Source organism: Dermatophagoides pteronyssinus, unplaced genomic scaffold, assembly GCF_027571235.1.
Source record: "Dermatophagoides pteronyssinus isolate colony J.1.1.1.1 unplaced genomic scaffold, Derpt_VIB-CSIC_2022.12 sq0008, whole genome shotgun sequence".
In the NCBI taxonomy this organism is placed as follows: Eukaryota; Metazoa; Arthropoda; class Arachnida; order Sarcoptiformes; family Pyroglyphidae; genus Dermatophagoides; species Dermatophagoides pteronyssinus.
This window is the reverse complement of record NW_027461532.1, coordinates 2,001,412-2,019,044: the sequence shown is the minus strand read 5'-3', so window position 1 is coordinate 2,019,044 and position 17,633 is coordinate 2,001,412. Positions and strand designations below refer to the sequence as shown.

Below are 17,633 nucleotides of genomic sequence, written 5' to 3'. Positions count from 1 at the left end.
TATCGATACTATCGTTTGAAGCAAACGATATCGAACGAAAAAAAAAAATCCGATTGGATTCGAATCAATCTTTTAATTCATCATAAAAACAATTTCAATCAAATTTTCAATGTTTTTTGTTTGTTTCATTCCGCCCGAAAGAAATTCAAATTTTTTTCCCGTTCAAAAAAATCCGATATTTATGTTATCCATCATAAGATTATTTTTATCTGTGATGACTTTTGATTCGAATGAAAATAAGGAAAATTCGATATGAAAACGATACGATCCTGAAGTATATATACAAATCAAACCCAAAGAAAAATCCCAAGTGAAAAATTTTTATTGTTGTTGTTGAAAAACGAATCGTGTTTGAAACAATAACTAAATCTTGATCACACATTGATCATTTTGGTGGCTGACACGATATTTAAATTTCGATTTCATCATAATCATCATTCCGTGCCCTTTAGGGCAAAAGCGAAAAAGAAAAACAACGAATAAAATCAATGGATGTTTGTGTGTGTGTGTGAATTTGGAATTAATCATATCATTAAATTTATGATCCGATCTTTTGATTATCATTATCATTATCATCATTATAATTATCGAAAATTTTGAAGATAAAAGAAAAACGAATCAAATGGTGAACGAAAAAAAATATTTCATCAACAAAACGTGACATTCAATTTTATTTTTTTTTTTCGAAGAAATTTCATTTTTGTTGTTGTTGAATATTTTTCTTCGTTAATTTCACCAAATCAATCAATCAGTTTGGAAAATATTATGTAAAAAAAAATCATCATCATGACGACTATCCATCATTATATTATTGCATTCAAATCGATTGACGATAGGTCATTGTGATTGAAGATCATCAATAGATCTATTGGAATTAAATATATGGCCCAAAAATTTTAAATTTTAATCATTTTCAATCAATCAATTATTAAACACGTAAATGAAAAAGAAAAAGAAAAATTCATTAAACATTCAGTCATTATCATCATCATAATAAGTTGTAATATTAGCATTTAAATGAATGTTTTGAATAAATTTTATTCAACTACAAACACATCAATAATGATAATGTTCAGAAACAAAACAAAAATTTCGATTTTATAATACTTTTGGATTATAAATGATGATGATGACATCGATGATATTCGATTATTCGAATGGCGTTGACCTTTTTCGATTTGAAAAGAAGAAAAATCGATTTGGATGATCGATTTATTTGTTTCGAGAATTAATCTCGAATCAAATTCAAACTCAACAAAAAAAACATTCATAAAGGAAATCGATTCATTCGAATCCAAACGACAACAACACTTACACAAATGACGTACAGATCAATCATTCGAATGATGATTTCGGATAATCGGATAATTTTGTTCAATGAAGTCAACAAAAAAAAAATTATTCCAATATTTTCGAAAAATTAAGTTTTGTTACCTCTGAATCGGATATTTGGAACATTTTTTGACCTTTGTCCAAAACAAAAAATTATTATTATTTATGATCAATCAAGATGGAACGATCATCAATCGATCATCGGAAGAACAAACAAAAACAAAAACAAATTGTTAAATGTCTCAATAATCGATAAGATTGGCCTTTTCTACATAGGTCATTTGTGTGTATACATTAGAAGAAGACGAAGGAATCATTGCCATTATCCGATAGATGTGAATAATATTATTCGGTCATTATCAATGACCGAAAAAGGAAATGAAATTTTCACATCTCTCACTCTCATCATCATTTTTTTCAAGAATAACATCATTATTATCAGGATATAATGTGTCAACTTTATCCATCATCATCAAGTTCAATGATGATGATGATAAAATTTTCTAACTGGATTATTTTTTCTATCATCAATGGATTTCATTACACAATGAAACGGAAAAAAGAGAGCAAAAAAAGAAAATATGTCATTTATGAATGAATTCAAAAAAGAAAAATTCGATAACGATAATGTTCGAATAATCAAATTTCAAAACAATGGGAAAAACTAATTATAATTTTGTTTTGTTTTATCTTCACTCAATATTGATCTTGATTTTTGATTATAATAATAATAATCTCTGTTACATAACATCGTGAAACAAACAAAATGTATCAAATTTCAAATTTTTTTTCACCTTCTTTCATCAATTCTCCCACGAGAAAATTGGGTGCAATGAAAATTGGGGAATGAAAACATCTTCCGAAATACAAAAAAAATAATAATAATAATAATCTTTTTCGACTGCTGCTTCTTTTAAATCAAAAGTGATAGTGAAAAATCTAATTTACCAATCACAATTGGAACGTGTTTTTTTGTTTTGTCTTTTGAATCATTAGATTTCAACGTTATCATTATCATCATCATCATCATCATCATATCAGATACATTTAGATAGTGGTCACGAAATAAAACAAAACAAGAAAATTTCTCTTATTTTATGGATCATTTTTTGCTTTATAAGTATCATTTTTTATATTTTCTCTTATGAAATAGAAAACTTTTCATCATCATCATCGTTTTTCATCATAAGGAATTTCATTTCATTTCTCTCCATAGAATGAACAATGACCATTATCTTCTTTTTTGTTTCTGTTTTTCAATGATAATCAAAAAGCCATGGCCATCTTGACCCATCCTTTGTTTCTTTTCATTCATTCATTTTTCTTACCATTATCGTCATCATCATCATCATTAAATGAAACAAAAATGGCTAAAAAAAATTTTCAAATTCGATCCATTGATGTTGATATAGTCTCATTCACTAATGTGTGTGTTTGTGTGTATCAATGGTGGCACGCAATGACCGAATAATAATTATTTGATTAGATAATGATGAAAAAATAAAAACAAAACAAAAAGTTTGTTACTAACTAATTATTTGAACGTATGTTATCTATTAAACAACAAACAACAACAAATGAACAAGGAAGATCAAAGCAAAAAAAGAATCAAGAAAGTAAAGTAATTTAACATTTTTCTTCGAATAAATCAGAAAGAAAATCTCATTTCATTTCATCATAATCGATTCAATAGCCAAGAAAAAAATGCACCGAGAAAAAAGAGGGGGAAAAGAAAATGATTTAGTTGTTGATCATTTAATTTGTTTTGTTTCATTTGAATTTTTACAAAATCAAATTTATTCATAAAAAAAAATAATTTAGAATCAAATGATGATGATGATGATGATAATGATTTCGGGTAAATTCATGGATCAATTACGTACGTTTCATGCATGATGATGGTGATGACCTTTTTTTTCTCAATGAAAAAAAATTGTTATTTTTGTTGTTTTTTTTTTTGGAAGTTCGAAATGAATCATTTCGATATATCGAAACTACTACAAACAACAAAAAAAAACAATCGATAGTTTTCATCATCGAATTTATTTTTGTTTATTTATTTTTCATATTCGTTCGCTAAATATTCATCAAAGATGCAAAGAAAAAAAAATGTTACGTACTTGGCCTTTTTTTTTCCCAATTTCATTTGATGTTATTGTTTTATATTTTTTTTTCTTACTATTCACCGATCATCATCATCATTATCATCATCTGACCAAACCTTTTGCCACCGCAAATCATCAACAACAGTGTTGATGATGATTATGGTGGTGATCCATTTTTTTGTTGTTATTGTTGAAATCAAAAAAAAAAAAAAAAAAAAAGATCTATAGTTGAAAAAAAGTAATTACAATTTGTTGTTGTTGTTGTTTTTTATTGTTATTATAATGATTTTTTTTTTGTTGAAATAATAAATCACACATACACACATTGTTTCGAATGTTAATGTTCTTTTGCAGAAAAAAAACAACAACAACATTTATTTAAAATCAATTTAATTTTTTTAAAAATGTTTTGTGAACTACACGATGAAAACACTTGAGGATTTTGTTTTTGTTTTTAAAATCAACAATTTCCAGGCAATGTGATTAATTTGATTAGATTCATTATTTGATAATGATTATTATCTAACCTTTAAAAAATAAGTTAATTGATTGAGTTAAATTTTTGTTTTGTTTTGTCTTTTTGTTTTGTCTTTTTGTTTTGTTTTTTTGTTTTGTTTTTTTGTTTTGTTTTTGTTTTTGTTTCGTATCCGGATAGTTGATCGAATTACAAAAAGGGTTAACAAATAGCTGATTTAATTTATTTGCCAAATTGAGTGAAAATAGCATTTTTAACATTCGAATTGTGTTGGAATTTAATTTACAAAAAAAAAGATTTACAAAAATATAATTTTCAATCTTTTTTTTGTGAATGATGCAACCGAGAAAAACAAATTACAAACAAAACATTCTTTGTATTTTTTTTTTAAATAAATCAATTAATCAAACAAACAAAATTGATTATTTCATCAACAACAACAACAAAAAGTTTATTTGCTAATCTCATTATTATCAAATTCAAATTGACCTTTTTCTTTGTTTGTCTTGGAAAATCTTTTATTTTATATTTTTTTGTTGTTGTTGATTAATCTCTAATGTCAGAAGCTTCTTTTATTTTAAATCCATTTTTTCTTTCTTTCTTTCTTAGATGTAAATAATTGATGAAATATATCATCAAACAAATCTTCATAATAGATAACTTACCACGTTCAAAAATCATCATTATCATCATTGTTATAAAATAAACAATTTCAACATAATATTTTTCTACATTGAAAAAAAAAATAATTTCTCAACCGATAATTTTAAAACAAAACAAAACAAACAAAAAATTAGCCAACAAAATTACAAGAATTTTTTGTTTCTAAAAATTTCGAAATTCATCATCATCACCCATAATTAATTTCATTGTTAATTATGATAATCATTTTGTTGTTGTTGTTGTTGTTGTTGGTCATCACTATCGTTATATTTGTGATCCTAAATAGTTTTTAGACAATTTTCTTAGAATTTTTTTTTTATCAAATCCTTTTTGAATGAATTCGTTATTCGAACACACAAAAAAAAACATAAATTATGATTCAAAGATGCGAATTGTAAAATGTTAAATGAAATGTATTTTTTTTTTAATGAACAAAAGTTTGTAGTTTTTTTTTTTAAAAAAATTCAAATTCATTTTTTAAATGCATGAAGGATATTAAATTGCAAACCCATTTCTCCCGGTTTATCTACATAATGTTCAAGCATTCTATCAATATATCTCGGTGTAAATACATTCGGCTGATCTATTTTTGTATCGATTCTAATTGCCGATATTTCAATTCTATTCAATAATTTTAAATATTCTTTATCGTAATTAATTTTTTGACCCTTTATAATCATATCTTCAATTGGTGAATCTGATGATATTGTTTTATCAAAATTTTTTACATATCTATTATATTTCCATTTATTATATCTATTTTTTACTGGTTTCAACATTTTTGCGATTTTCGGATCAATTTTACTTTTACCCAATCCATAGAGAGTACAAATAATTCCAAGAACAAACATTACAAGCGAAAAATAATGCATCCACTGCTGAATCTTATCCCAAATGGTTTCTTCTTTTTCTTCATCTTCATCGTCTAATTTTGGTGGATCTTTACAAGCATCTTTATTCGACCATTGTTCACAGGATTTATTAAATAATTTTAATGTTTCATCTTCATTACGTTTTGCATATTTTTTTTGATTACATTTTAATAAATTTTCTGTTTCACATTCTAATGTTTTAAATACGAAACAACAAAATGTTTTTGTTTCAGTATACTATATGTGTGTGTTTGTACAAAAAAAAAAAATTAATATAATTTATCAATTAATTTTTTTTCAAAAAATTACCATCATTACTTACATAATTTTTCATTTTTACTTGCCATACTTTAGCCATTTCAGTTTGACAATCAAGATATGGACAATCATCTAATAGATCCAAATATATTGTTTTATATATTAATGTTTTAGTTTGAAATTGTTGTTCAGTTATGTTTATATTGTTGATTGTAATGATTATCAAACAAAATAATAGAAAATTTTCAAACAACAATAATTTGATCGACATTGCTATAGAATAGTAATATTTAAAAAAAAATTACTTTCATGAATGAATGAATAAATGAATGAATATCGGTTTCATATATTAAATAATTTCTGAATATTGTTGTATTTTTGTTCTAATTATTATTTACACACACACACACACACAATTCAATTTAATAAATAATTTTATTTAAAATTTAAAATTTAAATCGATAGATTCCAGAAATGAAATAATTTTTCAATAAAAATATTAACAAATCTATCCTGACTTATTTGAAATGTATTTGATAATTTATTTGTCATTTGATTTGTTTGTATTGAATCATTTAATGACCAACCATCATCGATTGTATCGATATTGTTTGAATTTCGTTCATCATCATCAATAATATTTTTTGATTCAATATTGGAAAATGTTGTCGTTGTCATTGTCATTGTAGAATTATTTAAATCAATATATTCCGAATCAAATGAATCGAAAATAATTTTTTCAATCATTTCAATCATTTCGGGTAATTTTTGTTTGGCCATCGTAACTAATGATGTAATGATTGAGCTATTCTTTAATTTATGATAATCAATAAATAAATCGGTTATTATTCCATATAGACGATCCAAACCTATCATTACATCTTGTCTTCTATTATCTGATAAACTTATATTATTATTATCTATTGATTCTTCATCACCATCCTGATAATTTAGATTTAAATCGATTAATAATTGTCTAGCAATATCAGCATCACTTGATTGTAGATCAGCAATTGCTTCCAATAAATCTTCACGATGTTTTTTTCTTATCAATTGCCCTATGTTTGGATATAATCGAATTAACATTGATCCTAAACTTTTATCAATTAGATCAACATCGATTTCTATTTCAATTGATTGTCTTGTAGCTTCCCTTGTAATAAAATCTTTAAGAATAGAAATTGTTGATACATTATCTGATGTCATTGTGATAATACCATGTCCACAATTACAAATCAATATTGATTTAGTCATTGTTGATATATAGTAAAAAACTTCTGATTCAACATCTGATAATGTACGTGATAATTTTTCTGGTATTTCCGGTATACATAAACGTAACCATGTATGAGCATCGGCTAAACCAAATTGACCAGTTATCGATAATCGATTTGGATAATCAATACTAGTATTTGAATATTGTCTTTTATGCAATGATAATGGCTGTATTTGATATGATCGTGTTTGACATGATTTTGGTGTTATTCTTGATATAACATATACCGATATGGTACCATGTTGTCCTTCAACTGGTCGTAATCTTATTTCCAATCTACTTGTATTTGTTTGACAACGAAATGTTACCAATACCTGATTCGGATTAATAATATTAAAATCATTAACACTATTAATCATTTGATCATCATTAAAACTAATCACAGCTGAATTACGTTCACAATCAATTAAATCTAATGGTAAATCACAATGTAATACGACAACATCAATTGAAACTTCAACTTCTAACATTAGAATATAAGATGCATCTAAAAAAATTGAAATTTTCATATTAAATTTTCAAACAAATCAAGAAAATCATTAATTTTTTTTACCATTATGAAGAACAAATGAATCATTGATAGCAAAAAATGGTAATACGGATAGATTACCATCATTTGCATTGATTGTTGGTTCATCATTTATTGTGTTAGCTATTGCTGATGATGCCATAGCCGTATTTTTTGCATAATTTTTTCGTTCATTTTCTAATTGTTTTTCCATACGTTTACATTCATCCTGTAATGATCGTATACGATCAGCATTTTCTTTACTAATCATAAGATAATTAGGATTAAATTGTTTCATTTGTTTTGTTTGGCCATGTTGTAATAGACCAAATACCATTCCAGTGAATGTTGTACATAATAATAGAAGATCATTACGTTGACCAACTATTATTGGTAATAGATTTGTAATCGATTCACTACAATTATATGAATCAATCATTGTTGGTGAAACGGTAAGATCAACTTGTTGTTCAACATCACCATCTTGAATTGTTTCATTTAATCGCCATATTTCTATTGTACCATCAGCACGTCCAACATAAAAATCTGGTTGAATTTCGGAAAAACATAGACAAGTTATTGGTTGTCGAATACCATCGACAGGTACTTCCCAATGATGAATAGGTTCTAATTGATCTTTATCTTGAAATTGAAACGTAACTAACGATATTTTACCATTCATTGTACCATAACATAAATGGATATCATTATCTTTTGTCTTTTTCACTGATAAATTACTACTATTGACCATCATTTCTGCTTCAGCATAATCATAATCATCAATCAAATCATAATTATCTTTTGGTTTCATTCGATTTAATTCATTCATTTTTAATTGATTATTAATTTGACGTGTATCCAGATATTGTGGTACTAATTGTATAACAGATGGTATACCACAAACTTCGATTTCAAAATTACATTGTGAATCTTTTAAAATACGTAATAATCGATCTTGACATGCTAAAATTGGAATAATTCTTCGATTAAAACGTTCTTTCATCAATACAAAATCGTTTATTTGTGCTGGACAAACATAATAATGTCTTGAACGTACAACAGAATTATATGATGAATTTGATGATGATTTTTCTCCAGTACCACTACTAACTAATTCAGTATTAACAAGATAACTATTATAAATATATTGTCCCAATACATGTATTTCATCCGGTTGTCGATGCATTTGAAACATTTTTATCGGTTCAGTTAGATTATTTAATTCAAGACCAAAAAATTGTTTGCCTTTTTTATTGAATCCTTTTATCATTGATGGACCATAAACAATAAGAATTTTTGTCGATCCAAGTTGTTTATGGCCAGAATAGGTATCAATACAATTGATTTTAGCATTTGGACCGGGTAAAGTTTTAAATATTGTATTGGCTTGATTTTTATCCATATTAATACTAAAATAATGTAATGATCCAGAATGATCACCAATAGCAATTTCAAATAATTGTGGTGATAATTTTCTTATCAATTTCATTGCATTTCTTGATGTAAGACCAACTTGAATATAATCGAATCTTGTAAATGACGATAATAATGGATTTTGATTGGAATTCATTGTCGATGATGTTATTTTTATCTCACAATAAATTTATCAGATGCCGAAAAATAAAATTTATTTATTTATTTAGCCGTTCCAAGATCGGTATGATGATTTGTACAACAAACAAACTATCTATCGTGTTGCCATGGTAATTTTGGAAAAAAATTCCTTATTTTTTAGTTTGTATAGCAAAAATTAACGCATGATCATTTTTTCTTGAATTGAAAAAAATAATTCTTTCGTTTTTATTTTTTTTTATATCATTCTAGACAAAACGGAAAAAAATCCTGTGCAATATTGCATTGTTTGTTAATTTACGAAAAAAAAATAATCAGTTTATATTGCCAAATATGGACAAATCAACAATGATCTATTGAAAAAAAAATTCATGCATATGATTCAATCAATTTTCAAAATTACAATTGTAAAAGATCAATTCGTTCAAAAATTATTATCACTTGTCAACAACAGAATAAAGGAAAGGAAAAAAAATGAAACCAATAATTTACAGGAAGAAAATAAAATAAAATGACACACGCATACATTGAAAAAAAAACAAACTAAATATTGGTGGAAAAGGTATACAAAATGAGAAGGAAAAAAAATAAATAATTGGAATCAATACGTTAGAATTGTTTGTCTCGAATCCAGACCAGAATCAAGTTGTTTGACTGAACGAATCAAAGTGGAATCATTGGCATCGATAATTTGATATACACTGCACATTTTTATCTATAGATTTTCGTTTTCATTCTGTACTTTAAACACTTATCAATAAATTATTTTTATGATTTTGCGAGAGATAAAAATTATTCAATTCCAAATGTAGAGGATTCTTCAACAGCTAATAATAGCTTTTCATAAAGGCTTTCAAATGATGTATATGGCGGTAGATCCAATCGGTTGAAACAAGTGTGCGCTCTAAAAAAAAATTAAAATTAAATCCAAATTAAATTTACAAATAAAAAATAAAAAATAATCATACCTGGGTAGACTAGTTGGTTTACCAAGTTTTTCGATGCAAAATTTTCGTGGTCCATTACTGCCACGTAATGCTGCAAATCCTTCATATGGTATTGATGATGTACCAGTGACAAATTGTAATAATCTTAATCGTTGTTCATTATCGAATCTATGTTCAATAGCAGCCCAAAACCATTGAATTACCGGATGGCCATCATGATAACCTGAACGATATTCAGTATTTTTACGCCAATCATTTACATCAATTTCAGCTGTGCCTGCAATGACTAATTCCAATTCTCTTGCATCGAAAGCAGCAATCATACGTGGTTCAATAACTTCATTAAATCCTTTTAATAATGATTGACTTTGTTGTGAAACACCACGTTCAACACGCCATCGTACCATACGTTCAATATATTCTTTTTTGTTTCGCTCAGTCACCAGAATATTCTTTCCAGCTGGTTTTAATTCCTATTTTTCAACCCAAAAACAATGTTATTGAAATGAATTCATTTTATCTATTCATTACCTTTTCAACTACTTTTCCGGCTATTTCTTCCGTAACTGAAAATGTTAGACTTAATGTATCTTGCATTTCGGTTATATCATTTTCTTTGAACCACATTAATGACTGATGGAAACCGGCGTCCAAATATTCGAGATCAGATAAATCACATTCAGATTTGAGCAACGATTTATAGAATGGCCGTGTGAAGAATACATCCAATAGGTATTGATGAATAAGTGCTAGGCCTAGTACACGACCAGCAAAACGAAACCATTCCTGATAATCATCAACAAAAGCTGACATTGGTGAAATTTGAACAGTGTATTGATCATTGGCCGAATATTCAAAAAGACTATAATAAGGATTGAATAGTTCACGGGAGAGTAAAAAGAAGAATTCACGTGATGGACCGCCATAATCAAGACCTTCTTCCCCAGTGAATGAAATGTATAAACGTGATTTTTGTAATTCTTTCTTAGTAGATATGGACATTATTTTGTTGAAAGCATCTTCCAATAAGTGATCACGACGAACGATCAATTTCAATTTCGAAGGGCCTTGACCATATCCATTTTTCTCTAATTTTCTATAAAAATGTCGTAGTTTTGTTTCGAAATCACGTTTATATGGACCATGACTACCAGCGATTCGTGTGGTTGGAGCCGTTATTGATATCAGGGAAAAACCACTTGAACTTGGTGGATTTGTTGTTCGATTATTGTTTGATGTAGATGATGATGACGATGATGATGGCGGAACATAAGACATGATTTCACTCTCAAACAATGACAATAACATGATCAGATCCAAATCATTAGTAAAACGACGTAAAGCATCAACGCCTTCTGTTCGGATTGTCTGTATACGATCACGCAATGAACTATTGCTTTTGATACTGGGTTTTCGTTCGGAAAGAATATCCCATATATTTGGTTGTTGAAGAAAAGCGACTACTTTATCATTATACGATGTTGGTACTGATGCTTCATATGTAGCTAATGATTGTTCGGATAAATGTGCAGGAATATTTAGCCCAGGTATTAACATAGATGTTGATGCAGAACCGTTACAGGTTCCATTCATAGTACCAGCAGAATTATTATTAGCTGATAAATGTGGTCTTGGTGGTGGAATTGGAGACATTCCTGCAGCAATCATCATATCAACTTGCGGATGTATGCCAGCTGCTGCTGGTGAATTAGTTCCCGGACGGTTACCAGTACGTCTACGGATCGGTGCCATCGATACTGCATGTGGATTTACTTCGGGTAGATCAAGTGGTAATCGTGGATCAATATAAGTAGTCGATCGAGTGGTATGATCGATAAAAAACATCTTATTCGAACGATCACGTTTGGATTCCCAACCTATTAAAAAAATTATGAATATAATTTTCAAAAAAGAAAACGAGTGAATCAAACCTCGTGGAAGTGGTTTGTCCGTGCTGGCAAATTTATTGATTAATGATACAAGATCACGATTATGTTGATATCTTTGAAATGATTCAGTTGATGGTGGTGATTTCTGTCCTTCACGACGAATTTTCGTTACCATAGGTTTCAATGTTGATGATTCGTTATATTGTCTGAGAGCATCATCATTTAGATGTAATACATTGAAAAAATCAGATCGTAATAGAAAACGAAGTGCCGGCACATCAAGAATTCGATTCGTAGTCGATGATGATGATGGTGGTGGTGGTGGTGGAGTAGACGTCAGCTCTTGTTGTTGTGATTGTTGAATATTCGTTGCCGATGAACCAATAGTTGAATCTGGTTGTGCAATGCCTGCAGTTGCTGAGGGAGATGATGCTAGAATAATGGATGATTGTTGATTACAGGATTGAGCACCATTAGATGAGGATTGTCCTCCAGTGAAATAAGCTTGTGTTAAACTTAAAACACCGGAACCTTGACTACAATTGATCGTTGAAGGTGAATCGATTAAATCAGAATCTGAGAATTGATAAGTGAATGTTGGATTAGAAATTGAAAATGTTTTGGACATGTCTTGTATAATGTCATTACCACTTTGAATATTTAATGCATTTCCGCTGGTGGCTGTACCAGCAACAGTATTAGAAAACCCGATTGCAGCTGATGTATTCGATGAAGGAAAACGTTGTTGTTGTTGTTGAGCGGAAAATAATGGCTGTTTCAAATAATTTCGTTGAGATGTGGAATTTGTTCCCGTTGAAGAGGTTGGAAAGTCTCCACCACTTCTATGACGACTAGAACTTGTACCATTACCACCAATTGAACGACGAATCGATTGATAACGACGATCCAATTGTTGTCGATGTATGTGTTCAGCATTTGTGATATAATGCATTGAAATGGCCGATCTCGATGATGGATCATGTGGAAATTGAGGATTTACTGATGAATTATTTGATTGTGGATCGATAATCACTGAGCCAAATGATTGATTGGAAATGGTGGAATTCGCAGTAGAAACAGCAGGTATAATCGCAGCCAATGATAATGGCTGTTCTAATTCCGTAACAACATTACTCGCCGATGATGATGTTGCTGCCGTTGTAATGTTGGTCAATGGATGTGAAGCACCTGATGATGATGGTTGTTGAATCAATTGATTAATTTGGCCAGAATTTCTTTGCTGATTATTTGTGGTGTTAGGATGATAAATAGGTCTTATCCAAGTGGTGGTACGTTTTTCATGATCAATATAAAATATTCGACCATGTGCATCACGACGAGCTTCCCAATTTGGCGGTAACGGTTCATCGGTTTCCACACGACTATAGCGAAATGTACGTTCGGGTAATGATGGTAGCCTAGTAATGGTTGCTGATCGTACATTAGGTAGATGATTTCCTTGACCACCACCTATATTCATTGATCGTGGTCGTGATGAATTTGAATGTTGTGATAAACCTGAATATAAATAAAAAAATTTCAAAAATAAATAGCAAAGCAAAAAAAAATTCAATCATTCGTAAACATAAAAAATAATTTGGAAATGAAAACAATTACTCACCATCAAGGACAACTGTTTGTGATCGTCGATGATGCATTGAATTATTAATGTTATTACGTCTTTGTTGTTGTTTAGTTAATTGTGGATTATTATCATTATCTATTGATTGTTTGGAATTTGTTGTCATCATTGTTGAATCATTATTCAATGAAGTGGTTGACTGATCTTCAATAGAATTTGTATTCTGTTCTATTGTCGTTGATATATTATCACATTCATCTATTGTAGATGGATTACTTGTCGATGATGTTACACCTACACGTTCAAGACGACGATGTTGACCAGCAGTAGATGATGATGATGATTGCTGAATTTGATTCATAACTGATTCGTCTTCACCATCATCATCATCATCATCTTCTTCTTCTTCATCATCATCATCAGCATCGGATTCGATTTCAGTATCTGCATCATTTTCTTCATCATTATCATCTTGATGAACATCATCATCATCCCTGTCAATATCACTATCACTATCATCATTTGATCGTGATATGTTAGAACTTGAGCTATTTTGTTGATTTGATGGATTATGATGATTTTCTCTAACTGCTGTTAAATAATTTCGGCTAGCTAAATCATCGGAATAATCTTCGCCACAATTTTGCATCATAGCTGATGTATCATCATCATCATCATCCTCATCATCAACATCGACATCATCGCAAGCTTCGGCAATATCATCTAAATTACGATGATAATAATTTGTACTAGATGTATTATTATTATTATTATTATTATTAGGTGAACGCCTATGTTCTAATTGTTCCAATTCCATTGCTTCATTTGGACAAATTTCATTAACATATGGTTCTAATTGTCGATCACAGACATTATTGTTAATTTGTGTTGATGATTGATTCTGTGAATTAGTGGCAATTATTGTTTGATCATTTGATGATTCAGATACTATTGATTCAATCACAGATTCTGTTTGTATGGGAGTTGTTTTATTAAGTACCGATTCAAATTGTGTTATTAAATTCGATAAAGCACTATTACAGCTTAAACTTGTTGATGAAGATGATGACGATGACAATGATTCGCCATGATTATTATTATTATTATTAGTATCACATTCACTTTGAACATTGGCACCATTTGAATTGTTGAGTGAAATATTGTTATCATCACTCGAAGAACCAGTTAATCTATCACCATCGACATTAATATCATTACTAGTAGTCGATTGTTTAAGTAAATTATTCGCATTTCTTATCTCTTCATCCGTTATTTGTCGAGCATAACGTCGATCTGGTTGCCGTTGATGATATGCTATATGTTTACGATGATTGATTGAACGACCATCTGTTCGCATCGATGAATTCAATGGTTGATTTGAATTTAACATCAATGTAACGGTTTGATTATCATCATTATCGATTGCTAAGCTATTTGAATGATGATTATCATCATCATTGATCGATGATTCAAATTGTCTGTCAGTGTTGTGTATTATAAGGTTTTCCGGACTAGCCGCATTTGATGATAATGATGATGATGATGATAGAATCGATACTCCGAGACAACCAGAAAATCTATTGGTATTAGTATCAATAGTACCGCTACTTGAATCTTTATCAGGTGTTGTAGTAGTAATATCCATGTGTATATTATTGTTGGTGGGTGCTCTTGAAGTGGATGGATGTTCAAAATCATTTCCAATTATATGACCGTGTATTGTTGATGTAATTGGATTACTATCATCATTGTTTTGTTGATTAATAGAGGATGATGTCATACGATCATCTGAACAAACATTATTATCATTATTATTATTATGGTTATCATTATTTATTGCAGATTCAATGACACAATCATTTGATGTTTCCAAAGAATTTTTATTATGAGTCATCGATTGTTGATTTGTCCATGTTGTACGTAATGGAGGTGTCGGTGGTGATGATGATGATGTTGATGAATCAGTTTCATTGTTATTAGAACGATATTCGGATATTATTTCAGTATTAGAATTTTCATCATTTATTTCTGTCGATCTTCGATGAATGGTAGGTGATGATCGTGGGCTACAATTCTCGGTGATTGGCAGTGATTGTTCAATGATATTTGCTGAACCATTACTTGCATTGGTTCGTTCTAATGGTCTATGTTGATGCTTATGTTGTTGTTGTTGATTTACACTAGTAGGTAACGATGATGATTGCTGTTGACCATTTAAAATAGGCTGCTTATTCGGAACTAAACATTCAAATATATTAGTCGAATGACCATTATTGATCAAATGATCATAATCCTGTGGATTGTTGTCGATCATTGATGGACGTTGAAAGCTATGAATTGGACCACCAATACGTTGATTATCACCGATTATTAATTGTGTTTGTTGTTTAGGCGGTAATGGAGGTGGTGGGGCAGGCCTTACTGGTATAATTCGATTAATCATTATCGGCGGTGTATATGTTTGACATGGCGATCCACTAATCATTGTTGTTGATGATGAAGTATTTGTCGAAGTTGTTGCCTGTATAAAATTTGAATTTGTCAATATCATTTGGCCATGATGATGATGATAATGATGAATAGAATTTTTTCCAATTGCTTCATGATTATGATTATGACTTTGTGGAGATGTTGATAATTGTTGAGGTAATTGGTTATGATGATGATCATGATCACCATGTTTTAGATAAGATTTAAAATTAGATGAGTTTGAAGTTTTATCTATTGAATTTGAAAAATTCATTCAATTATAATTTAAACATTAATTTGAATTATTTCAAAATCACACTTACTATGATATGATTTTAAATTTTTTTGTAAATGATTATGATTACTACCATCGATTAATGATTCAAATACAGCGGATGTATATTGACGATGTTGTCCAAAATTATCATCAACATTATTTGTAGAATTTGTTGTTGTATCACTTTGTCTTCGTTTTGAATTATTATTATCAACAGGCAACGATGATGATGATGTTCCAGGTGATGTCAATAATTGTGATGAAAAAATATTCATCGGACCGGATAATCCAATATTATTATTTCTATTACCACCAATTGTAGTTGTAGAAGTGGTTGTTGTAGCAGTATTATTTTTTACAAAATGGCTATTAATTGAATGATTATTAAGGTTAGTTGTTCGTGTTGTTGAACCAGATGAACCTGATATGGATGATGAACGATTCGAATTCAATTGTCCAAATGGACCAATCGATGTTGATGATGATGTTGAAATTGAATTACCTTTGAATGATCCACGATGATGGCCATAATAATTATAATGATTCGTTGTTGTTGATGATGATGAAGATGCAGATGATGATGAATTTGATGATTGATTTGTAGATTTTTTCTTTTTAAATAAATTATGCATCTTTAATGATTTTATATTATGAAGAAAATGATAAAAACAAAAAAAAATTTCTTATAATTTTTCATCGATAATTGAAATGTTTAATCAGATGCATTTGTTGTTATTGTTGTTTTCGATTTGATTGCTATTTGAGTAATAAAAATTTTTTGTTAATTAATTATTGTTATTATTATAATGAGGATCGCATGTGTATAAATCATACCTGTGTAAAATATTGAGAGGGTGACTGATATTGGATTCATTTTATGATAACCGTTATCATAAGTCACAAGTGTAACAACAAATAACAAACAACTTTTCACGTGGATTTTTTTCTTCGTTTGCATTCATATTAGATTCATGTTTATATCGTTGAAAATTTTTGAGATTTTTTGCAGATTCGAACAGAATTTAAAGAGATGATCTGATCAATCAAGATATTTTTTTTTTCAATCAACGAATAAATATCACACCGAGAAAAAAAGAATGAAAGAAAAAAATCGATATTATTTCAAATGCAGAATAGATAGAGAATTTTAAGAATTTTAAAAACAAAATAATGAAAATACAAATTCTAATTCTGGATCATCATCATCAGAATTCTTGTGGTAAATTTTGACATCACACTAATACAATTATGGATTCACTTATATGCATATATAATACACAGAAAGATATATGTGTGAGCCATAAAATGTTCTGCATGTTTATGTATATGGTATAATCATCATTGATACATAAGGATACTATACTCTCACTATCATTATTCTAATGTTTATGCTACTACCTATTCGGGA

General features: G+C 29.0%; 3 protein-coding genes and 1 long non-coding RNA gene across 4 annotated transcripts; 1 reads left to right on the top strand and 3 right to left on the bottom strand.

Moving 5' to 3' along the window:
• Nucleotides 1–5,035: 5,035 nt before the first annotated feature.
• Nucleotides 5,036–6,032, bottom strand: LOC113793788 (uncharacterized). Its single transcript, XM_027343860.2, has 2 exons — nucleotides 5,770–6,032; nucleotides 5,036–5,684 (listed from the first exon to the last, which is right to left on the bottom strand). The coding sequence occupies exons 1-2, from the start codon at nucleotides 5,974–5,976 to the stop codon at nucleotides 5,046–5,048; spliced, it is 846 nt and encodes a 281-aa protein (XP_027199661.2). The 5' UTR covers nucleotides 5,977–6,032; the 3' UTR covers nucleotides 5,036–5,045.
• LOC113793787 (BBSome complex member BBS7-like) lies at nucleotides 5,995–9,177 on the bottom strand. The gene is made up of 2 exons (XM_075821114.1): nucleotides 7,535–9,177; nucleotides 5,995–7,468 (listed from the first exon to the last, which is right to left on the bottom strand). The coding sequence occupies exons 1-2, from the start codon at nucleotides 9,057–9,059 to the stop codon at nucleotides 6,159–6,161; spliced, it is 2,835 nt and encodes a 944-aa protein (XP_075677229.1). The 5' UTR covers nucleotides 9,060–9,177; the 3' UTR covers nucleotides 5,995–6,158.
• Nucleotides 9,015–9,853, top strand: LOC142645256 (uncharacterized). Its single transcript, XR_012846407.1, has 2 exons — nucleotides 9,015–9,192; nucleotides 9,314–9,853. It is a non-coding gene; the product is annotated as an uncharacterized LOC142645256 (long non-coding RNA).
• LOC113793786 (uncharacterized) lies at nucleotides 9,380–17,300 on the bottom strand. The gene is made up of 8 exons (XM_027343858.2): nucleotides 17,060–17,300; nucleotides 16,272–16,981; nucleotides 13,519–16,200; nucleotides 12,546–13,415; nucleotides 11,940–12,473; nucleotides 10,540–11,885; nucleotides 10,030–10,481; nucleotides 9,380–9,965 (listed from the first exon to the last, which is right to left on the bottom strand). Exons 2-8 carry the CDS (start codon nucleotides 16,855–16,857, stop codon nucleotides 9,854–9,856), a joined length of 6,582 nt encoding a protein of 2,193 aa, XP_027199659.1. The 5' UTR covers nucleotides 16,858–16,981; nucleotides 17,060–17,300; the 3' UTR covers nucleotides 9,380–9,853.
• Between the last annotated feature and the right edge of the window lie 333 nt (nucleotides 17,301–17,633).